General features: G+C 53.8%; 7 protein-coding genes across 7 annotated transcripts; 1 reads left to right on the top strand and 6 right to left on the bottom strand.

Moving 5' to 3' along the window:
- Window positions 1-223: 223 nt before the first annotated feature.
- Window positions 224-2,794, top strand: A1O1_02061 (uncharacterized protein; the record flags this gene model as incomplete). Its single annotated transcript, XM_007722973.1, has 1 exon — window positions 224-2,794. The coding sequence occupies one exon, from the start codon at window positions 224-226 to the stop codon at window positions 2,792-2,794; it is 2,571 nt and encodes an 856-aa protein (XP_007721163.1).
- Window positions 2,795-3,438: 644 nt separating this feature from the next.
- On the bottom strand, window positions 3,439-3,781 carry A1O1_02060 (cytochrome c oxidase assembly protein subunit 17; the record flags this gene model as incomplete). The annotated part of the gene is made up of 2 exons (XM_007722972.1): window positions 3,439-3,579; window positions 3,689-3,781. 2 exons carry the CDS (start codon window positions 3,779-3,781, stop codon window positions 3,439-3,441), a joined length of 234 nt encoding a protein of 77 aa, XP_007721162.1.
- A 1,139-nt stretch (window positions 3,782-4,920) lies between these two features.
- Window positions 4,921-8,170, bottom strand: A1O1_02059 (xaa-Pro aminopeptidase; the record flags this gene model as incomplete). The annotated part of the gene is made up of 4 exons (XM_007722971.1): window positions 4,921-5,424; window positions 5,478-7,792; window positions 7,846-7,930; window positions 7,994-8,170. The coding sequence occupies 4 exons, from the start codon at window positions 8,168-8,170 to the stop codon at window positions 4,921-4,923; spliced, it is 3,081 nt and encodes a 1,026-aa protein (XP_007721161.1).
- A 708-nt stretch (window positions 8,171-8,878) lies between these two features.
- On the bottom strand, window positions 8,879-9,937 carry A1O1_02058 (proline racemase; the record flags this gene model as incomplete). The annotated part of the gene is made up of 1 exon (XM_007722970.1): window positions 8,879-9,937. The coding sequence occupies one exon, from the start codon at window positions 9,935-9,937 to the stop codon at window positions 8,879-8,881; it is 1,059 nt and encodes a 352-aa protein (XP_007721160.1).
- Window positions 9,938-10,546: 609 nt separating this feature from the next.
- Window positions 10,547-11,872, bottom strand: A1O1_02057 (uncharacterized protein; the record flags this gene model as incomplete). The annotated part of the gene is made up of 2 exons (XM_007722969.1): window positions 10,547-11,578; window positions 11,669-11,872. The coding sequence occupies 2 exons, from the start codon at window positions 11,870-11,872 to the stop codon at window positions 10,547-10,549; spliced, it is 1,236 nt and encodes a 411-aa protein (XP_007721159.1).
- Window positions 11,873-12,443: 571 nt separating this feature from the next.
- Window positions 12,444-14,921, bottom strand: A1O1_02056 (uncharacterized protein; the record flags this gene model as incomplete). The annotated part of the gene is made up of 1 exon (XM_007722968.1): window positions 12,444-14,921. The coding sequence occupies one exon, from the start codon at window positions 14,919-14,921 to the stop codon at window positions 12,444-12,446; it is 2,478 nt and encodes an 825-aa protein (XP_007721158.1).
- Window positions 14,922-16,131: 1,210 nt separating this feature from the next.
- A1O1_02055 (uncharacterized protein) lies at window positions 16,132-18,054 on the bottom strand (the record flags this gene model as incomplete). Its single annotated transcript, XM_007722967.1, has 5 exons — window positions 16,132-16,505; window positions 16,557-17,269; window positions 17,325-17,807; window positions 17,860-17,937; window positions 17,996-18,054. The coding sequence occupies 5 exons, from the start codon at window positions 18,052-18,054 to the stop codon at window positions 16,132-16,134; spliced, it is 1,707 nt and encodes a 568-aa protein (XP_007721157.1).
- Between the last annotated feature and the right edge of the window lie 411 nt (window positions 18,055-18,465).

Here is an 18,465-nt window from a genome sequence, read left to right as displayed (position 1 = left end):
TCTCCGGGTGCGGAGGGAAGCGACGCGAACTTCAAGTCCCAGTCGTCGAGGCAGCAGAGTACACAAGACACAGGACACAGGAAACAGGACATTCATACCTGGAGAACACTCCTGGACCGCGTCCAAAACAACATTCTAGCTGAGATGTGCTCATTCTCATTTTGACAGGGTGTGTGCGCTTCACAACCGAAGATGGTCGCTCAATATACACATTAAACCCGACATGGATTCCCAGCAACAGCATGGATCATCCTACTCCTCAGATCAACCCGGCCGTACCATATTCCCCAAAGGCCCGGTATTCAGCCTTGACGACTTCTCCGACCGCGACTTCATAGCCAAAGACTTCATCGAATCTCTGACCGAGAGCGCGCAACCCTCCCATCGTCGCTCTCACGGAGCCGAGGCACCCTTCGACCCAAAACCTCTAATACGAACCTTCGAGCAAGCCTCACGGCGACTCGACGAACTCTCGGGGGAGCTAGAGCAACGGGAAAATGAGCTCGCGGCAGCAGTAAGAAGGGCGGAAGCCCAACACGCCAGCAATACGGAGACGCTGGGTCGGAAGCTCAACCAGACCATTGAGAGTTTCCGTAAACTCGACACTTCGTTGAAGTCGGACCGCGGGGAGAAATGGGGCGGGAACGTCGCCGTCGAGACTGGCCGGCGGATAGAAGAGCTCGACCGACAACGGAGAAAAGCCATGGACGCGCATTTCTTGATCGAGTGCTGGGACGAAGTCAGCAACCGAGGCGAGCTCACGCAGCTGGAGAATCTGAGGAGGTCTGGCACGGGCGAAGGCAAGATCAGATCCGCCAACATAGCCCGCCAACTGCTCCGGATAAGTCAGCGGCTCGATCCCAAGAGCCACGGACAGGTCAACGGCGACTCCAATCACCCGGTCGGCATCACGAACGGGGTGGTCGGGAGCGGCGGCAGGAACTTCAACACGCGAGAAGTGATCGAAAAATTCATCGAGACACTGGAGAACGACATGCTCAAGTTATTTGATGATTTCTACAGACGACAGAATTTCGAGGAGATGAAGAACTGCGCCATCGTATTGCAAGATTTCAACGGCGGCGCATCGGTCCAAGCGGCTTTCGTGAACCAGCACCAGTTCTTCATCGACAGGAGCAACTTGGTGACCGACGAGATCGGTGGCGACCAAGAAACCTGGATGCGACTGTCGGACCCCGACGCAGATCTCCCCGGCGTCGAACCTGGTCTGCAATCCCTGATTGACGAAGTCAAGGTGGTGGTCCAAGAAGAGTCCGCGATCATCAAAAGAGCATTCCCTTACCCGGAACAAGTGCTGGGCAAATTCGTGCAGAGGGTATTCCAGCAATCGATCCAGCAAAGGCTGGAGCTTGTGCTGGAAAAAGCCGAGTCGGAATCCACGCTTGCATATCTGAGATCGCTGCAGGCGGCTAGAAGCTACATCAGCATCCTTGTGGAAGACCTCAAAGCACACGGGTTGACGGAGCATCCGGATTCCGTCACCTCTCAGACGAGCCAGCTATTAGACCAGCAGCTCGACGAACTCTTCACCCCCTACTTCGGCGGGTCAGCCTACATCGACAAGGAGAAGCACAACCTGCAAGAGTTGTATAAATCACTACTATTCAAATTCGAGCTGTTCCACTCCCGCCGGCAGAAGGAACCCAAGACGTATCTCGCATCACTGCGGAACCGCGGGCAAGAACTCCTGGCCTCGGCGCGAGAGGCCACAGACGCGTACGTCAAAAGCCTCGACTTGGAGAAGATGTCGCCGACACAAAAGCGCATTCTTCTCTCCGTCGCCGGGCTCAAGGACACGGACAAGGCCCAGCCGGGCATGGATCTGTCCGAAGAAGACGGCAGACTACACGTAGCATTCGCCAAGAGAATGCTGAAATGGCTTGCCGAAGGAGTGCGCCGAGGCCTTGAACTCGGCGGCGGGTCCGAAACGCCCAAAGACGTGGCGGCGCTGCTGAACCTGATCCTGAAGAACCTGCTCGAGTTATACGTCGAAGTGGCTCTCGACGCGGCCGCGGAGAGCGCGTCGGCCGCGGAGACGTCGAAACGCGAACAACCGGACCTGTCGTACCTCACGATCCTCCGGACGGCGGTCCACATCACGCACCTGGTGCAGAGTTGCGTCAACACGCTCCTGATCCCGCTGGCCGGGCCGAGCCTGACGGCGCGCCGTGACATGGAGAAAAGCACGCGCGCCGCCGTGGCCCGCATCGAAGACCAAATCAACACCATCGAGCAGCAGACCATCGACGCCGTGCTGAACTGGACCGCGCGCCTGCTGTCGACCCAGACCCGCACGGATTTCCGCCCGCGCGCAGAGACCGAGGCCGAGGCCGCCGCCCTGGAACAGGCCCAGACCCCGACGTGCGACAGCGTCTGCCGCTTTCTGGCCCTGTTCCACGACACGGCCGCCGAGGCTTTTGACGGCGCCAACCTGCACGCCTTGCTCACCGAGGTCGCCGTCGGCTTCCGCGCCCAGCTGCTCCAGCATTTCACAAAGTACCAGGTCAACCGCATCGGCGGCGTCATGCTGGCCCGCGACATGAGCCGCTACGTGCAGCTACTGAGGTCGTGGAATCTGGACGATCCCTTCAAAGCCAGTCTCGAGGTCTTGACCGAGATTGCCAGTATCTTCGTCTTGCTGCCCGACGCCCTCAAGGAGCGTTTGCGAAGTCAGGTCCTCGGCAATCTGGGCAAGGAGAATCTCCGGCCCTATCTACTCAAACGGGATGATTATATGGAAGTCGGCATGCAGAGTCTCCTCCACGCCCTGTAGGCGACATGACAATGAGGAGAAATGGGGTTTGTCACAAATGGACGGTGTGGAGTGCAATATTGATCTCGGTTGTTTGGGCCCGAAACTGGGTTGTTGTGACGGATGGAGCATATCTCTCGCGTTCAGCATGGTCATGCTACTCTATATCTGGTGCTGGCTTGAGGAGTGGTGACGTGATATACTGCAACCTATCTCGGTATGGTGTTGCCGATGAGAACGAATATGACTGTTGTACAAGGGTCCGGGGTCCGAAGGCCGCCTGGCCTCAATTTGACCTTCAGTCCTCCATTCTGCGTGTCCTCTGTACATGACACCCCTTCTGCAACGCATTGACTCTCCTAACGAGCGATCTCCTATTCTCTCCTCTCCATTCTCTTCTGTACATTCCGAAGCCAGTTTGAGTCCAAAAGTCCGTTCAACTCCGCCGTATGCTTATATGTGTGATATTACACTTGCCTTGCTGCGCCATCCCATTTCAATGCCACAAAGTCCCCATAATGCGAAGTACGTAGCTCCCACTGGAAAGTTCGCGAGATGAGATACATTGAACTCCCTGGCAAAGCGCACGGAGCGGATGATGCTGATGTTCAGTCTAGTTTTGCTTTTCTGGTTCATTTCAATCTTAATTTTGGTTGCAGTTCTTCTCAGATCTTGAACCCATATGTCGCCATGCAGTCCTTGTACCGGCTGACCATGCTCTTGCAGTCTTCTTGGGGATCGTCGGCTCGGGAGAACAGCATGCATTCGTCACGCTGGGACTTTTCGTCTTTGCATACACAGCAGGGCTAGACAGATGATGGAGATTGTTAGCCAGACCGTCATAGCTGGAATGCAAATACCCAAAGGAACAATACGTAGGCAAACTCGTTGTCCCAGGGGAAAGATTGGTCGTACCTTTACTTTCTCCACCTGGCCAGCGGGCTTGAGGTCTGCAGCAAGATTGGTCGGCGTGGACGGCTGTGTGACTATGGGTGACAAAGTGCTCATGTTAGCCGAACAATTCTCTCCTCGAAAACAAGAAGGTGAAGTGAAACACAAGAATGTGGATGCAATGCAATCGGCCACCTCAACGGTCGTTGGCCATGATCCTCATGAATATCGAGCCATGTAGAGTTCCGCGCTCTCTCTTCCCCGACCCCGTCCAATAACTGCTCGGAAGCATCATACTGTTACAGCGTAGAGCAACCATTGAGTAATTGTTCGGAGTCAGTCGATGCGGGCTAGTCAGGAGCTCTGAGACCTGCGCTGCTGCAACGGTGTATTGCCCTTCTCATCCTTCTTTCGCGCACTCGAGGAGCAACGGTCCACGCAACAACGCCCGCCAGAAGATATCCCATCAAGCTCTTTCACATGGACTTGACATCCAATGTTGTATTCCCATATGTCCGTTTCCTCCAAAGACCTTGTTTCTCACACAACATATCTGAAAAACAGAAAGACATAGACACGAACGAGAACCAGAACAGGGACGTACCGGCCGCAGGTTGCGCAGGCGTAGGTGAGGAACTGAACCAGGACATTGTGTATGGGTGTCGCGAATCGAGTCGACTAGTTGACGAGGAATGGATAGAACCCAAGGAGTAGAACGACAAGGTAGTTGTAGACCGACGGCAAAAGGGTCGATGCTGTGCAGTGCAGCGCAGTGGAATGAATGGATGATGAGAAATACAAAAGACTGGCCCGGCGGAAGATGAGGAATTGGAGTTGGAGAACGACGCAATATGCGCCCGACAAATGCCGACTTAGTAATCAGCCAACCAATCATTTGTCGAGTGGGCCGGCTCACGTGCTCTTATCACGTGGCCTGACTGTTTGGCGACAGCCTTGTCGGAAACAAGGCTGCAATATGACATCCATGAGGTGGGTATACGCAGAATACGTAGTTACTAGGTATACATTAGGTAGGTATCTCGGAGTCAAGCACAGATATGGATACAGAGACAGAAGCTCTGCCAGGCTTTTTGTTAGCAGCGCAGATGCCAACTGTCCAAAAACTAGTAATGCAGACTTTGACTTCTCGACTTCGCTTCCAGGCCTTTACTCTGGCGACCGCCGCAGTTCAAAGAGCCATTGAAGGAGCATGGTAAGCATGCAGGCCATGCGCCTGCTCAACAGAGACAAACAGATCATCTCTTCCGCTTTCGGCCACCTTTGTCTTCTTCCTCCGTGTGACCTGCTCGGTCTTCCTTCTTGGCCTTCTTCTCCATCTCATCCCAGTCTTCTCCTTCGTCACTCATTCCGCTATCCGGCTCTCCTTCGTCGTCACTGGCACTGGCGTCTTCATCAAATTCGCTCTCATCGTCGCTCTCCGATTCACTGGCCTCGGCCAGCTCCGAGTCACTCATCTCAAACGCGCTTTCTTCCTCTGATTCATCTTCTTGTTCCGAATCAGTGTCGGTGGCAAGGAAGCTCCAACCGCCATCCTTGAAGAATTGATGTGGATCGGTGGTGACGGTCTTCATGATTGTTCCCCAGTTCAGGTTGAGGGGTCCTTCAGTATAGGCAATGTCCACACTGTCAAGCCACTCCTTGACTCGATCAAGGAATTCGACCGGGATGGTATTGACGTGGGTGGGGGGCCGATGGAAATCCTTGTAGACGAAGACCAGATCGAAGTTTTTCAGGCCAAACTGTGGAAATAGTTAGCAAGGGATCATGTAGTGTAGGTCATTGAATCGCTTACCTGGATTCTTTCGAGATGGGCAATCTCGATCTCATCAAGCGTGATGACCGTGAAAGGTGGTTCGGTCAATTGGACCAAGGCATCTGTGGTCGGCGCCATGAGCACGTTGCTACGATTGGGAACACCGTTGAAGCTGAGTTCTCTGAAGGGGATGTCGACAGCAATGTTGTAATCTCGGGCAGCATCCGAGATCTTCTCGGCAAATCCCTTGAAGAGTCGATCGAGTTCTGCTCTCCGTCTTCGCTCTTCTTGTTCCTGCTCAAACTCCTCTTCGTCACCAAAGCGATGCTTTCGCTTCCGGTTTCCTGTCTCATCAAAGGCCATGTCGGTGGCTTCTCGATAGAACTGGACATCTCTGGTCTTGCGCTTGCCGATGATGATCGGGTTCTTCAGATGGACGTGGATGAGTACAATCAACTCGCCAACGCACGGCTGAAAGAACAGGTGCTTGACGTTGGAGAAGACCACATCGACATGATCATTGCGCAGCGGCGAACTGTATCGAAGACCGTTTTGATGTATCTCGACTTCACCAGGCACACGCTTGCCATCCTGAGCAGGTCGCAGATAAACATCGCTAAGTTTAATCGGGCGACGATTGCGGATCTCAATCAGCTTGTCTTGCTCAACAACATCTTCCATTTCCTTCTTCTCTTGCTCGCGACGGACAGCCGACTTCCGCAGCTCGGTGATCTGCGCCGAGACTTCTGAGAGACGATCTTGATCCCTGGACCGGACGGTCAAGGATCGGATGAAATGGGCTTGGGGATCCTCAAAAGGCTGATCATCCTTACGTCCAACACCTTGACCAGGAGACAAGAAGTTGAATCGCAAGTGGGTGTACTCGCCTTCATCCGATTTGCTGACGTTCTTGATCGTGTTGATGTGGAACGGTACCGGTCGACCCATGATCGGGAGGATGACGGTCGAGGCCTTGGTGTCGACCCAGACGATCAGATCCTTGGTGCGTGAGGGAAGCTGGCCCTCACGTTTGTAGGATTCAAACTTCTTGAACTTCTTCTCGTTCTCTCCGTTCATGTCCCCGGTAGCCTCAGCGTACTTCTCAAGGCCTTCACGCTGCTTCTTGGCGGCGAGCTCCTTTTGATGCTCCCGTCGGCGGGCTTCTTCCTCCTCCTTGGCATTGTCTTGCCTATTTGCACCCCGAAGCCGCGTTGATTTGATGTTGGAGGTCACGATGGCGCCAGCACCGGCCTTCTTAGATTTCTCTTGTTTCGGCTTTGTCTCTTCCTCGTCATCCTTGAAATAGAATTCGATGGAATCGAGGTCTGTGAGCGCCTCTTTGGTGAAGACCACAGGTTCGCCTCTGGTAACCCGCACAGTGTCTATCAAAACTAGGGTATAGTTGGCACCCTTTTTGTCTTGGGGCTTGTCGTTGGTCAGATCTGAGAGACTCGTAGTGACACTGACTGTCATGCCATCCTTGAGGGTCCTGGTATTCTTCCCATTCAAGACCAGCTTAGGGTCCCTAACTTCGATGCCAATGGCCGCGCCGACATCTTTGCCGAAATGCCTCTCCAACTCGGGTTTCTTGGACTTCACCACACCCAAAGCTTTGTTGTAGACGTCTTTGATCACAGCGCCATCCTTGATCTCTTTCATTGCTGCATCGTGAGCGGCGAGAAGGATCTTGTAATTCGCTGTTTGGGATTTGCTCGGATCGATTAGATAAGTTCTCGCCAGAATGGAACAGTAGGTCTTGTATCGGAAGCCCAGTCCAGCCATGATGCATCCTGAGTGAAGGTTTTCATCGTTTGGTTGGGCGTTCATCCCCAGATCGTACTGTCCGCCGCTCTGCACGATAGGCCCATATGCCCAGTCCAACTGCTGGGTATCGAAATCCGACGGCAGCTTGGAGACACCCTTAAAGAATTTGTCATCATCAATCTTCTTCATCAACCGATCGGAAAGAGTACGATGGGTGACTCTCTTTTCTTGGTCGAGCACTTCGGACATTTCGTCGACCCAATAGTCCGTAATTATAGCACTTGCTGCTCGAGCAGCAGTGCGCATGGCTCTCAGCTCATTCTCGTCCTTGACAGCGAAAGCAGCAGAAAGAGCGGCGGATATGTCAACCTCTTCAATCTCTTTCGAGAGGTCGCCGAACATCTTGACCCACTCGTCGACAAATGGGCCGTGGGCGTCAGCCTTTGGAATGACGCCGACCTTTTTGCCTGCGTTCTTGATGATCTCGATACATTTCTCGAAAGCCTGCGTTCGCGTCTCGGGTTGCTTCATGTGGACAGTGAGGATCTCAATTGGTATTTTGCCATTTTTCAACGGTTGGAGATGCTTTGCTGTGAGTGTGTCAGCAATGAGCGCAGGAAGTCATGGAGAGCGCGCCACTCACCCTTCTTTTCGGTCGTAACAACGTACAAGACAGCGGGGGTGAAAACCATCAGTGTCGCCGGAAATTCGTAGCCCAGCAGCCAGAACTGTAAATGTTGTCAGTCGATCTGCCATGTTTTGACTCTAATTCATCCGTATGACTCGCTTACATGGACGGCATTGTTCTTGACATATTGGGTGTCTTGATCAGCTTTCCCGGTCAGGACGACAATCGTGTCTGCGCCACCGAATGAACCATCTCCCGATCTCTTGTCAGCCTTCCAAGCATTGTATAGGGTGGTCAGGCGCTCGAAGAAGGTATTCGCATTGATGACAATGTCGCCCATCTTTGCTGCCTGCCTCGAGGGAGGCCGGGTGGAGATGAAGGGGGATGCCGATGTCTACAGTTGCGGCTCGCGCAACTGCTGGCGTGGAGAACGGGCGTTAATGGCGATGAGAGGCGCTCTTCGAAGTCGAAGCACAGACTGTGATTTGAAAAAGAAGAGAGGAATGAGAGGACGTTGCGTCCTTGGTTAAAGGGAAGGCGAGAATAAGGAGGAGTGAATGAATAGAATCAAGTCAAGTCTGGATGCTCGGATTCTTTTTGGCTGCTCGCGATGCACCATTCAAGTTAGGCATTAGCATCATACCTGGCTACTAGGTGATTGAGAAGCTGCACTATAGCGGGTTAGCTTCTACTAGCGGTGACACTTTGTATGAAGAGAGCCCATTTAAGAAGTCCACTAATATCATTAGCGATGCTAATTGACTCTACGGACTAAACGCGTACCGTCACGATCTTGGCGCGACGCGCTCTCTTCAAGGTACTACGCGCTGGGACTCAAGGCAGAACTTGAAGGAGCTCGCACAGTACAGGTAGGTATCTATCAGTCCCATTTCTATTTCCTCTTCACAAGCACATCACCGCAGTCTGACCATAACGAACACTCCGAGGTAGGCATGATATCTTTATACTCTTCGACTTTTATCTGTATCCAGCCCTTCGTCTGAGTCCTAGTCGCTCTGTCCGATTCTGTTCTCGCTGCTCTCCCGGTCTACCCCTTCGAGTCTGGTTTGGGAATATGCCACTGGTCGCCCACTCTGAATCCCTCCGGAAACGGATCTGTAGGGTCTAGCACGATCTCCTTGAAACTGGTGATCCATCCTCTGCCTCTGACCGTGGGAAGAATAGCATCATATTGGCCCACCTTGGTGGTGCCCCGAATATGGTTGACAAACTCAGTACCGATGATGCTCTTGTGGCGAAACGTCTGGCCAACTTGAAGTTGTCCCCTGGCATGTAGGACGGCCATACGAGCGCAGGTCCCCGTTCCACATGGACTGCGGTCAAACCGTCCCGGGGACACCACGACCGCGTTGACGGCCGTCTTACCATCGCTGCCATCGTCTTGGATGAGCGGATGAGTCCACGCGAGAATCGACACTCCCCGGATACCCGGGTTCTCGGGATGCACTGGAGTGTATTGGGCTTGGACTGCTCGTTTGATGCGTTCTCCAAGCTCGATCAGTTCGGGGCCCCGACTATTTTCGATCCTGAGATTGCATGAACCGGCATCCACCAACACATACATCATTCCGCCCCAGGCGATGTCGACAGAAACGACTCCGAACCCCGGCACCTGTATTGGCATATCCAAAACGAATACAAACGACGGGACATTGTCGAACGCAACTGATTTGCATTTCCCTCCCTCACATTCTGCTGTAACTGCAACTAACCCGGCGGCTGTGTCGAGGTTGAACTGCGTGATCGGCTCTTGCATGGGTATCATTCCAGTCTCTAACAAGACAGTCGCCGTACAGATGGTATTGGATCCAGACATGGGCGCATATTCGTCGCTCTCCATGATCAAAAAGCCCGCATCTGCCTGAGGGTTGCACGGTGGCAGCACTAGATTCGTGTTCATCGATGATCGACCCCGTGGCTCGTTCAGCAGCAGTTTGCGCAGACTGTCCTTTGTGTTCCAGAAGTACATCATCTTCTCATACATGGACTTACATCCAGGAGCATCAAGGACCCCGCCGACTATAACATCGCCCACCTCTCCTTCTGCATGACATCCCACAACTGATACTGTGCGCAGGGACCTCATCTTGCAGCATGCACCAAACGCAATATCTTGTGTTGCAGGAACTGAAGACGAGATTTATGACTGCACAACAGGAGTTGTCCGCCGTTCGGGGTCGTTCCATCCGCCGGGAGGTGCAGATATGGGGCCACTGGCAGGGTCGAAGTCTGCCAAGCTCGTCAAACCAACAAGCAACTTGAGCTACAAGTCACATCGAACGCCTGCTTCAATCGCAAGAAATTGCCCACGGCTGGAAGATACCTGCAAATCTGATTTACGCTTAACGTCGAATGGCACTAACAACGACAACGAGTATGTTTTCTTGTCAAGAACACGCCTGCAAGCCGGAACAGGTATGAAGGCCATGGTCTAGACGATGACGGCCTTGAAGCTGATCTCCTTGTCGAGCTCGAAGCCGAAGAACATATGGCAGATGGGGGATAGGAAACGATCTGCCCCATGGATGTGTTTTCTGTGTCGAGTACACTGTCACCGGTCGGTGCCTACCTAAAGTAAAAGAGTACGAGACTGGAGTCCGGGAGCAGCTCATCCTGTGTGTGCATTCGTATCCGTATGGCACCCATCAGAGATAAAGAGGTCACGACGGCATGTCCTATGGCCTCTTCATTCCCTCTAAGTCAATAGGATATCGTACCCATCCTTAGTGATCCTGATCTCGTCGCTCGACAGGCCGTATTTCCTACGAACCAACTCGAAAATGACCAACCCAGCACTAGTACTGGGGACCTGGCGAATGGTGAACCACCAGAACCCTCTGAAAAGCCAGCTCCTGATCCCACCAACCGGTGCGGCTTGTGCTTGAGCCTGGCGCCACGTTTCCTGGTAGGCACGATAATAAGCGCGAAGCATGCGTCCCTTGTGGGTCGAGGTGACGCGATCGAGCTCAATGGCCTTTTTGTCCAGATCCTCGAGCCGTTCGTAGTGCAGCGTCTGGAACGTTGATAACGGATACAGCACGACCTGCTGGGCCACTGAGGCCGTCATGCCGGCGAGCATGAGAAAGGCCGGCTCGATGGCATAGTGGGGTCTGATGACGGCCGTCGGCTGGCTTTCGGTCGCGACGCTGCCTCTCTTCTGCGCGAGCGTGTCGACGGCCGCACCTCCCAGAGCACCATAATACCATCGCACGAACGAATAGTAGCCCTGGGCCTTGACGTATTCGAACGTCGAGAAGAAGATGCCGGACCCGAAACTGTCCTTCAAGAATGAAATGCCCCATCCGGCGAACACGCCTCGAAGGCCGATCTCGTGCAGTTTGCTTCGGCAATACTGCCACATGGTGGTATGTTGGTATTTGTCTCCTCTTTGCTCAAACCTGACTTGAAGGGCGTCCCATGGCGCCGCGAGGACACTTTGGACAGTTCCCGCGGCGAATCCAGCAGCGAAGGTCGCCGCGGGTGGCGGAGGAGGATACACCGTCTTCCTGGACTGTGCTGAAGGTTCGTGCAGCCGGCCCAGGATCTGGAGATACGAGGTATACAAGGCTGCTCCGACGACGACGTTGGCGGTCAGCGGCAGCAGGAGCTGCTCTGGAACGAATCGCCATCCGTATTGTTTGATGGCGTGAGCCAGGATTCCTGGTGTCGTGCTCCTCCACGAGAACCGCCCGCTCTGTACATCAGGGCTGATGGATCTAGCATACGCCTAACATGGAGCAAGACATGGGATTAGCTTAACGATCGGACTGGCTCGGCGTGCGGCCGCGGCTGGGCTGGTGACAAGATCACAACGCACCAAGTAGTCCACTCGGGTCCTGAAGAAGGCTTTGACAGGTGCGCGGAAGTAGAAGGCTACCACCTGCGCGGTAAAGGCACGTACGCCGGCCGCAGACGCGCCCGTGGCAGCATTGCTTCTCGAGTCTTTGAAGACGGGTGGTGAGTCGTCGGGGATCACGGGCAGGATGCCCTCGAACTCGGTCGGATCGTCATCGAGGGACATTCTCTTCCTATCGCATCCATCATTCAAGCAATCATGCAATCATTGCCCGCTGTGCAGGCAACTGCTGCATGAGGGAGCCATTCGACAGGAATCCCAAAGGTTGCTTGCTGGGAATCCGCAGAGTTGCGAGGATTCTACGGTGGGACAAGCACCCTTTAGATGCCGCATCCGGTAGACTATAGGCACCGCCACTGGCAGTCCTTGGACTTAGTATGTCTCCCAAGGCTGAACCCCCAACGTCTGCAAGGCTGGAGATACAGCTACGAACATGTGCAACCTTTCACCAAAAATCCCATAGCCTGGTTGATCTCGAAATTGTTTTTCAAAACGCTGTTGTTGTTTGAGATTGAAGCTATTGAAAGAAAAAGCTCGGGTATCTTTACTCATCGACGATCAAACATCATACAATCATGCTGCAATATGCCCCTCAACACAAGCCGTTCCGCTGCCGTCCTGGCTATTGTCAAGCTCTAGCTCCTCAATGTTCCACCACATGGCTCGTACGTGTGGACACATGCCTTTGCACCATATTAAGCAAGTGAGAAGAATGCTAGTCATTGTGTCCAGTGTGTCATAATTCGATTCTCGGTCTCCAGTCGATCTTCTCCTTCTCCGCCCACTCCTCAAGAAATGAAACGCCAAATCGTGCAGCTTCGAAAGCCGTGGTATTGGTGTCCATGGGTAGATAGAAATCTTTGTTGATCTTCAAAGGCGACAGCTTCTCCTGCAGTCGGAGGCTGGTGTCTTGGTTCCGCTTTGCCCAGGTGTTCGGGTACTCGCGCCTCAACAAATCAATAGAGAGATACCGCGACCCATCGAGCCAGGCGGTCTGCAGCTCGCGAGCGTTATGGATGAGATCATCTCTGAACTCCACGTATCGTTTCTTGTACCTCTCACTGTCTTCATTCGTCTTGGTATTACCGTCGCTCCCGGGAGTCGGTGCTGAATTGCAGTAATCCTCGGGCAGCGGATCCCGTGCAAGCCGGTCCATGTCGTATTTCTGAATGTATTGCCGACAAACTGCTCCAAGCTGGACCACTAAGCCATGTAGATGTGGGAACTTCCTTGATGCTCGGAAGACGAAGATGTGATAAAGGATGATAGACCTCCAGCCAGGGTCCACCCCTGGACGGGCTTGACATTGCGCGGCAATGTTGATCATGAAACAGAGCAGTGCTTCGATCAAGACAAGGACGGCTTTGGCGGACTGATCAGGCTTCGCGTCCCCGTCCGAGCTGGGAAGCATCGAAGACCCCTCGTGCTTGAGACTTCTTCCAAGCGCGAAGAACTTATTGTTGAGACTGGTCCATTGTTGACGTTCTTCCTCCCTACTCATCAAAGACGCTGGGGGCTGCGGTGAGGGTTTGGGAACTGCCAGCGGTGTCGATACCCGCCCTCTGTCTCCCGATGGTGTTGGGACATCCAATGCATCGGACGACTCGACCCGCCTCATCGCTGTCGACTTCATTTCTCTTTTGGGTGTTGAGAACGCCGATCTCGGTTGAGTTGAGAAAGACGTTTTGCCGTTTAAAGGCACTGGAGTGGTGGGTCGTTTCTCTACTTCAACGGTCAATTTTGAGGTCTTTACCTTCTTCAGGGATGATCCTGGACTGTCCTCTGCTTTGCGTTTCTTCTCAGTCTTGACATTCTCGGTTGCGTCATCGTGGGTTTTAATCTTGGGAATCTGTTGAGGTCGTACGGTTTGCTGCGGCACATTCGCTTTCCCTGACCGGACCTCAGGGGTGGCCTGACCATCCACTGCTTCTCGTTTGGGCCGTTCTTTCTTGGAGCGAGGTCCGAGTTTCAGCAGAGCCTCGACTCGCTTTCGGTTTTTCTTTCCATACTTGAGAATAATGGTATGTCTCTGTCGAGGGCCAGGACTCGCTCGGGCACCGTTATGCAAAGGAGTACCAACCCGGACGCCGGCCTTCGAGAGAAGTTTCGTCCCTAACGCTACCCTGGCAGCATTGGGTGTACCTGGTGCTGAGCTTCGTGCCGAGTGCTGACTGTCTGAACGGACTCGGCTTCCACCCAAGGACACTGCATTCTTCTCACTGAACGGATCCTGGTCGAGCTCAGCACGCGCGAGGATGGAGCGGACCGGGTCAGTGCGGTGATGTGGCGCCATCGCAGGACTACCGATGGACGCAGAGCTGGGAGAGGTCGAGATGGCTTTTGCCAGTGAGGGAGGCAGGACCGGGGACAGCAGTTGCGGCAGGTCATTCTCCTTCTCCGGAGAGGGGAGTGTGGGTGACAACAATGTTGGCATCTTCATGACTGGAGGCTGCGTCTCGAGATTGGAACCCCTCTCCTCTGCCTCAGGCTCTTCCGATAATGGTGATAATTTCCTTCTTTTCACAGGATATGGAGGGCTTCTCAGATGGGACCCCGGACGACTAGGAGGAGACGCCGCGCCGTCGAGAGAGGGTATCGTTTGGGCCGTGGCGGAGTCTTGCGTGGTGACGGATGGTTTCGGTGAGACAGCCTTCTCTTGCTTCTTCGGCTCGGGGGCCTCTGTCGGCTCAGATGGTATGCCCTCGACCTTGGAGCTTTCAGTCACTTCTGTCTTCCCCTCCTGTGAGGGCTGTGACTGGAACGTGGTCTCCGGCGAACCCTTGCCTTTCGTCTTGTAGTCCTTCAAGCTAATCTTCTTCCGGTGTCCGACTTCAGCGGGTGTGTTGCGACCGCTGGCAGGTACGGTCTTGGGAGAGAGCTCTTCCTGAATGAAATTTCCTTCTTCGTCCGCCCACCCACCCTCGACTTTCAGTAAAGCCTCGTGCTCACCCTGATGGGGAAGAAAGCTCACGTATTGTATCTGCTCCTCTTCAGAACCAAACGGGGTGCCCTCATACCAAGTATTCACAAAGCGCGAGCTGTGTCGGTAGGGGACGTCGGACGGTACGGAAAGAAGATAGGGCTGTCTTGGGAGGACGGACTCGCGCAAATGGTGTAGGCGTTGATCTAAACGACCTGTAAGGTCAATGATGTCTCGCTGGGTCTTCGGGCTCTTTTGGGTATCTGAATTTCTTTCGGTCGTGCCTTGGGACATCTTGTCGCAACGGAGAATCCTATGTCTCCATCACCGGATCTGGCGACTCCGTCGAAGCGACCGGTTGGGAGCCAAGACCTGGGCACATGGACGCTCTAATACACGACCATCACATCTTCCGGTAGACCCTGTTCTACGGTAGCTTTGAGGCCGAGCGCGGTTTTGCGATATCAGAATATGTGTGTTGTGCGTGACTGGACCAGTCTGATGGCGCGGGAGAGGAGCTCCTGCGGAATAGGCGAAGGACCGGGGTATCGTCGCGCAGAGGTATGGTTCTCACTTCGGCGCCTGACGAGGTCCTGTCATGCAGACTGGGAGAGCAATCGTCGATCGAGGGCAACTGGGTCAGGCGCGGACACTGGGTACTTTCGGTCGAGAAAGACGGAGGGGATCGAGAGGCGGTTACAGGGTTGTTGTGAGTTGCGCTGGCGCAGGAGGACGACCGCTATGAACGAGGAACAGAATTGACCGAGAGGTAGAGAACAAAGATAACGAGCGAGGGTCTTGTTCAGTTCTGATCAGTAGTAGTAGTGGTGGTGGTCTGGCTTCAAGTACCCTCGAAGGTGGTTCAAGTTGACTCGAGGCGTTGGTGCATGGGCGATGGAGACAATAATACGAAAGTCGGGGCGGAAGTGGGTTGGCGTTCTAGATAGTAGGTTGGTGGATTCAACCAGAAGTCGTGCCAGTTGCCAGTTGCCAGTCATCTCGAATTGGACCTGGAGTCTCTAGAGTCTCTGAAATCGCTGCAGTCCGCGCTCTCTCGTCTTAGAACCATCTCAACTCTTTGTCTGCCTTGTCCTCTGACCGTGATCCACATCCATCCTACCAGTACTTCACAGCCACTACGGAGTTCCATATCACACGTGCAGGCAGATAGATAACTTATCGACTCACCGTCTTCCGCTCTATACAAACAACCTCCATCTATCGAATTTTTAGTTGCACTTCCACTTCGCCCTCACAACCGTACGCTGGCGAGCATGCTACCCCCATCAAGATAAACACCCATGCAGTTTTGATCTTCCGCAGCCTGCTCGACTCGTCGAGCTAGGGACAATGTATGTACCTCTGTGACGATTTCCCGAGCCATCTCTTTGAAGAGTAGTCGGGTTGTATTCGTTGCAATCCCGGACAGCCGCAGGCTGCATGCCTCTATATTCTAAGCATCCGGTAAATCATCAAACAGGTATTCCCCGTCTGACGTCTTGTTTTAGTCTTCGTCCTGGCCGACCTTTCCATACTGCCCTCTGGCGTTGCTATCCTGTCGTGGCCGCGAGACCATGCGCCCGATCCAGCTGCCGAAACCTTCGCTGTTCTGTCCACTTATTTGGGGTCTGCCATTAGCATTGAGTTGGACGTCGGGAGGGTCAATGTCTAGGCCGGGGATCGCGTCGTTGGCCGAGAAGACCCCAGGTTGATGAGAGGTACCACCTCTGATATCGATCGAGGAAGGTGAGCCAAGTCCCGCGATAGATCCTCGCTCGGCGTGCGTCGCCGGCGTGGGCATGGTCGTGGTAGCATCCCCGAACAGGGCATTCATGTCTTCAAGTCGAACGTTGGCTGTCTCCGGGTAGACGAAATACACTGCACAATGTTAGCTTTGGTACTGCCTCACCCACGAGATCTTGATCTTACCAAGGACGAAGCTAACCGCGCAGAAGAAGGCGTGGAGGAGATACAATCTCCACTTGATAGCTCCTTGGAGCACAGGTGTGAGCTCTCCGACCACAAAATTGAAAGCCCAATTGCTGGCAGTACTCAAACTGGCCCCCTTTGCCCGAATGCTCAGGGGCAAGATTTCTGGAGGATACAACCACGGGATCGGTCCCCAGCTGGCCCCGAAAGCAGCATTGTAGATCATGACGAAGATGACAACCAATGCGGGCGTCCACCGAATATCGATAAAGATGAAGTACGATATCAGCGATAACGAGATGATCATGGCCACCGCACCAGACAGAAGGATCGGTCGTCGTCCCCAGCGATCCACCAGATACCATGGGGGAACTGTAGACAACAGGTACGAAATAGCATTGATGCCGGTCATCAGGATAGCGTCTCGCCCCACCCATCCAGCCGACTCAAAGACAAGAGGCGCGTAGTAGGAGATGACATTGATGCCGTTCAGCTGAGCAAAGGCCTGGGCCGACATGGCGATGAAGACCCGCTTATAGTATCGTTTGAACATATCACTGTACGACCGTTCGCCTTCCTGACGTTGCAGGAGGACGTTCATCTTGATTTCACGGTACTCCTGGCGAGCTTTGGGATTGTGAATATCACCTTTGCCGTAGAGATTGGCTATGACGATGATTCCCTCTTCGTCGTGGTCATTATCGAGGAGCCACCTGGTCATGGATGTCAGTCTGAACCGAACGCTTCCTCCGCGGCCATGACTCTTACCTCGGGGATTCACAGATAACCAAGCTTCCAAATCCGAGGAATGCCCCCATGATACACTGCATCAATAAGGGAATCCGCCAGGAACGATCATTCTCGATGTAACTGCAGAAGTAGTCGACCCAAACACTCGCAGCATAGCCTGTAATGTTGCCCGTGAATTCTATGCACGCCAACTTGCCTCTATTATGGGGAGGACTAATTTCGGATTGATAGACTGGGACGATGGTCGAAAGGGCACCGACGCCCAACCCAGCAATCAATCTTCCTACCATCATCATTGGCATACCGTTGGAGAGGGACTGGCACATGCCGCCAACAAAGAAGATCATTGACCCATACAGAATGGTCCGTCGGCGACCAATGATGTCGCCTATGCGCCCAACACAGAGCGAAGAGATGAGAGCACCTATTTCAAGGATGGCGACCATAGTCCCGACCTCTGCAGGGCCAGGCTGATTGAAGTAGTCCCTGAAGAAAGGGCCGCTTTACCCTATGGTTAGCGACAGTAACTGCGCCTGGGAGGACCTGCACGTACGTGATAATGCCAGACATAACGCCCTGATCATAACCGAACAAAAATACGCCCAGAGACACAAAAACACTTGTAAAGTACCTGCGCCGTCAAGTCAGCGCTCTGAACAAATCGCATCCTAAACGCTCTTCAATCTCACAATAAAGGCTTCCCAACCAGGCCTTTGGCCCGGGCGGCCTGGGGATCACCGGGAGACATGACGAGGGCCAACAGTCTTTCTGATTTGGAAATAAGCCTCGGTGGAGGTTCCGGAATGAAGATGGCCTCCTTGTTTATATTGAAAGGAGCCGCAATGCTCTCGAGGCGGCCTTGTGCTCGAAAATTAACTCTCTTCTTCCGTCCTCCACCGTGACTGGAGCGATTGAGTCTCTGGCCTTCCCGTGTCAAAGAGTCTAGCTCTATTCGGTACGGATCCTCGTCGTTGGCAAGCTGTTCTGCGATATCTCCTGTGTCGCTCCACAAAGAGAAGTCGTCGGACTCTGTGCCGGAGAATGATCCTCGCCGGTCGCCTTCACCCTTTTCGTTTTCTGAGATGGGCGGCACGGTCGAAGGCTGGCGTTGCAACTCAGACTGTGATCGGGACGAGTGCGTTCGGTGGTGGAGGAGGGA

This window comes from Capronia coronata (genome assembly GCF_000585585.1).
Source record: "Capronia coronata CBS 617.96 chromosome Unknown acBCG-supercont1.2, whole genome shotgun sequence".
NCBI lineage: Eukaryota > Fungi > Ascomycota > Eurotiomycetes > Chaetothyriales > Herpotrichiellaceae > Capronia > Capronia coronata.
This window is presented reverse-complemented; position numbering and strand designations above follow the sequence as displayed.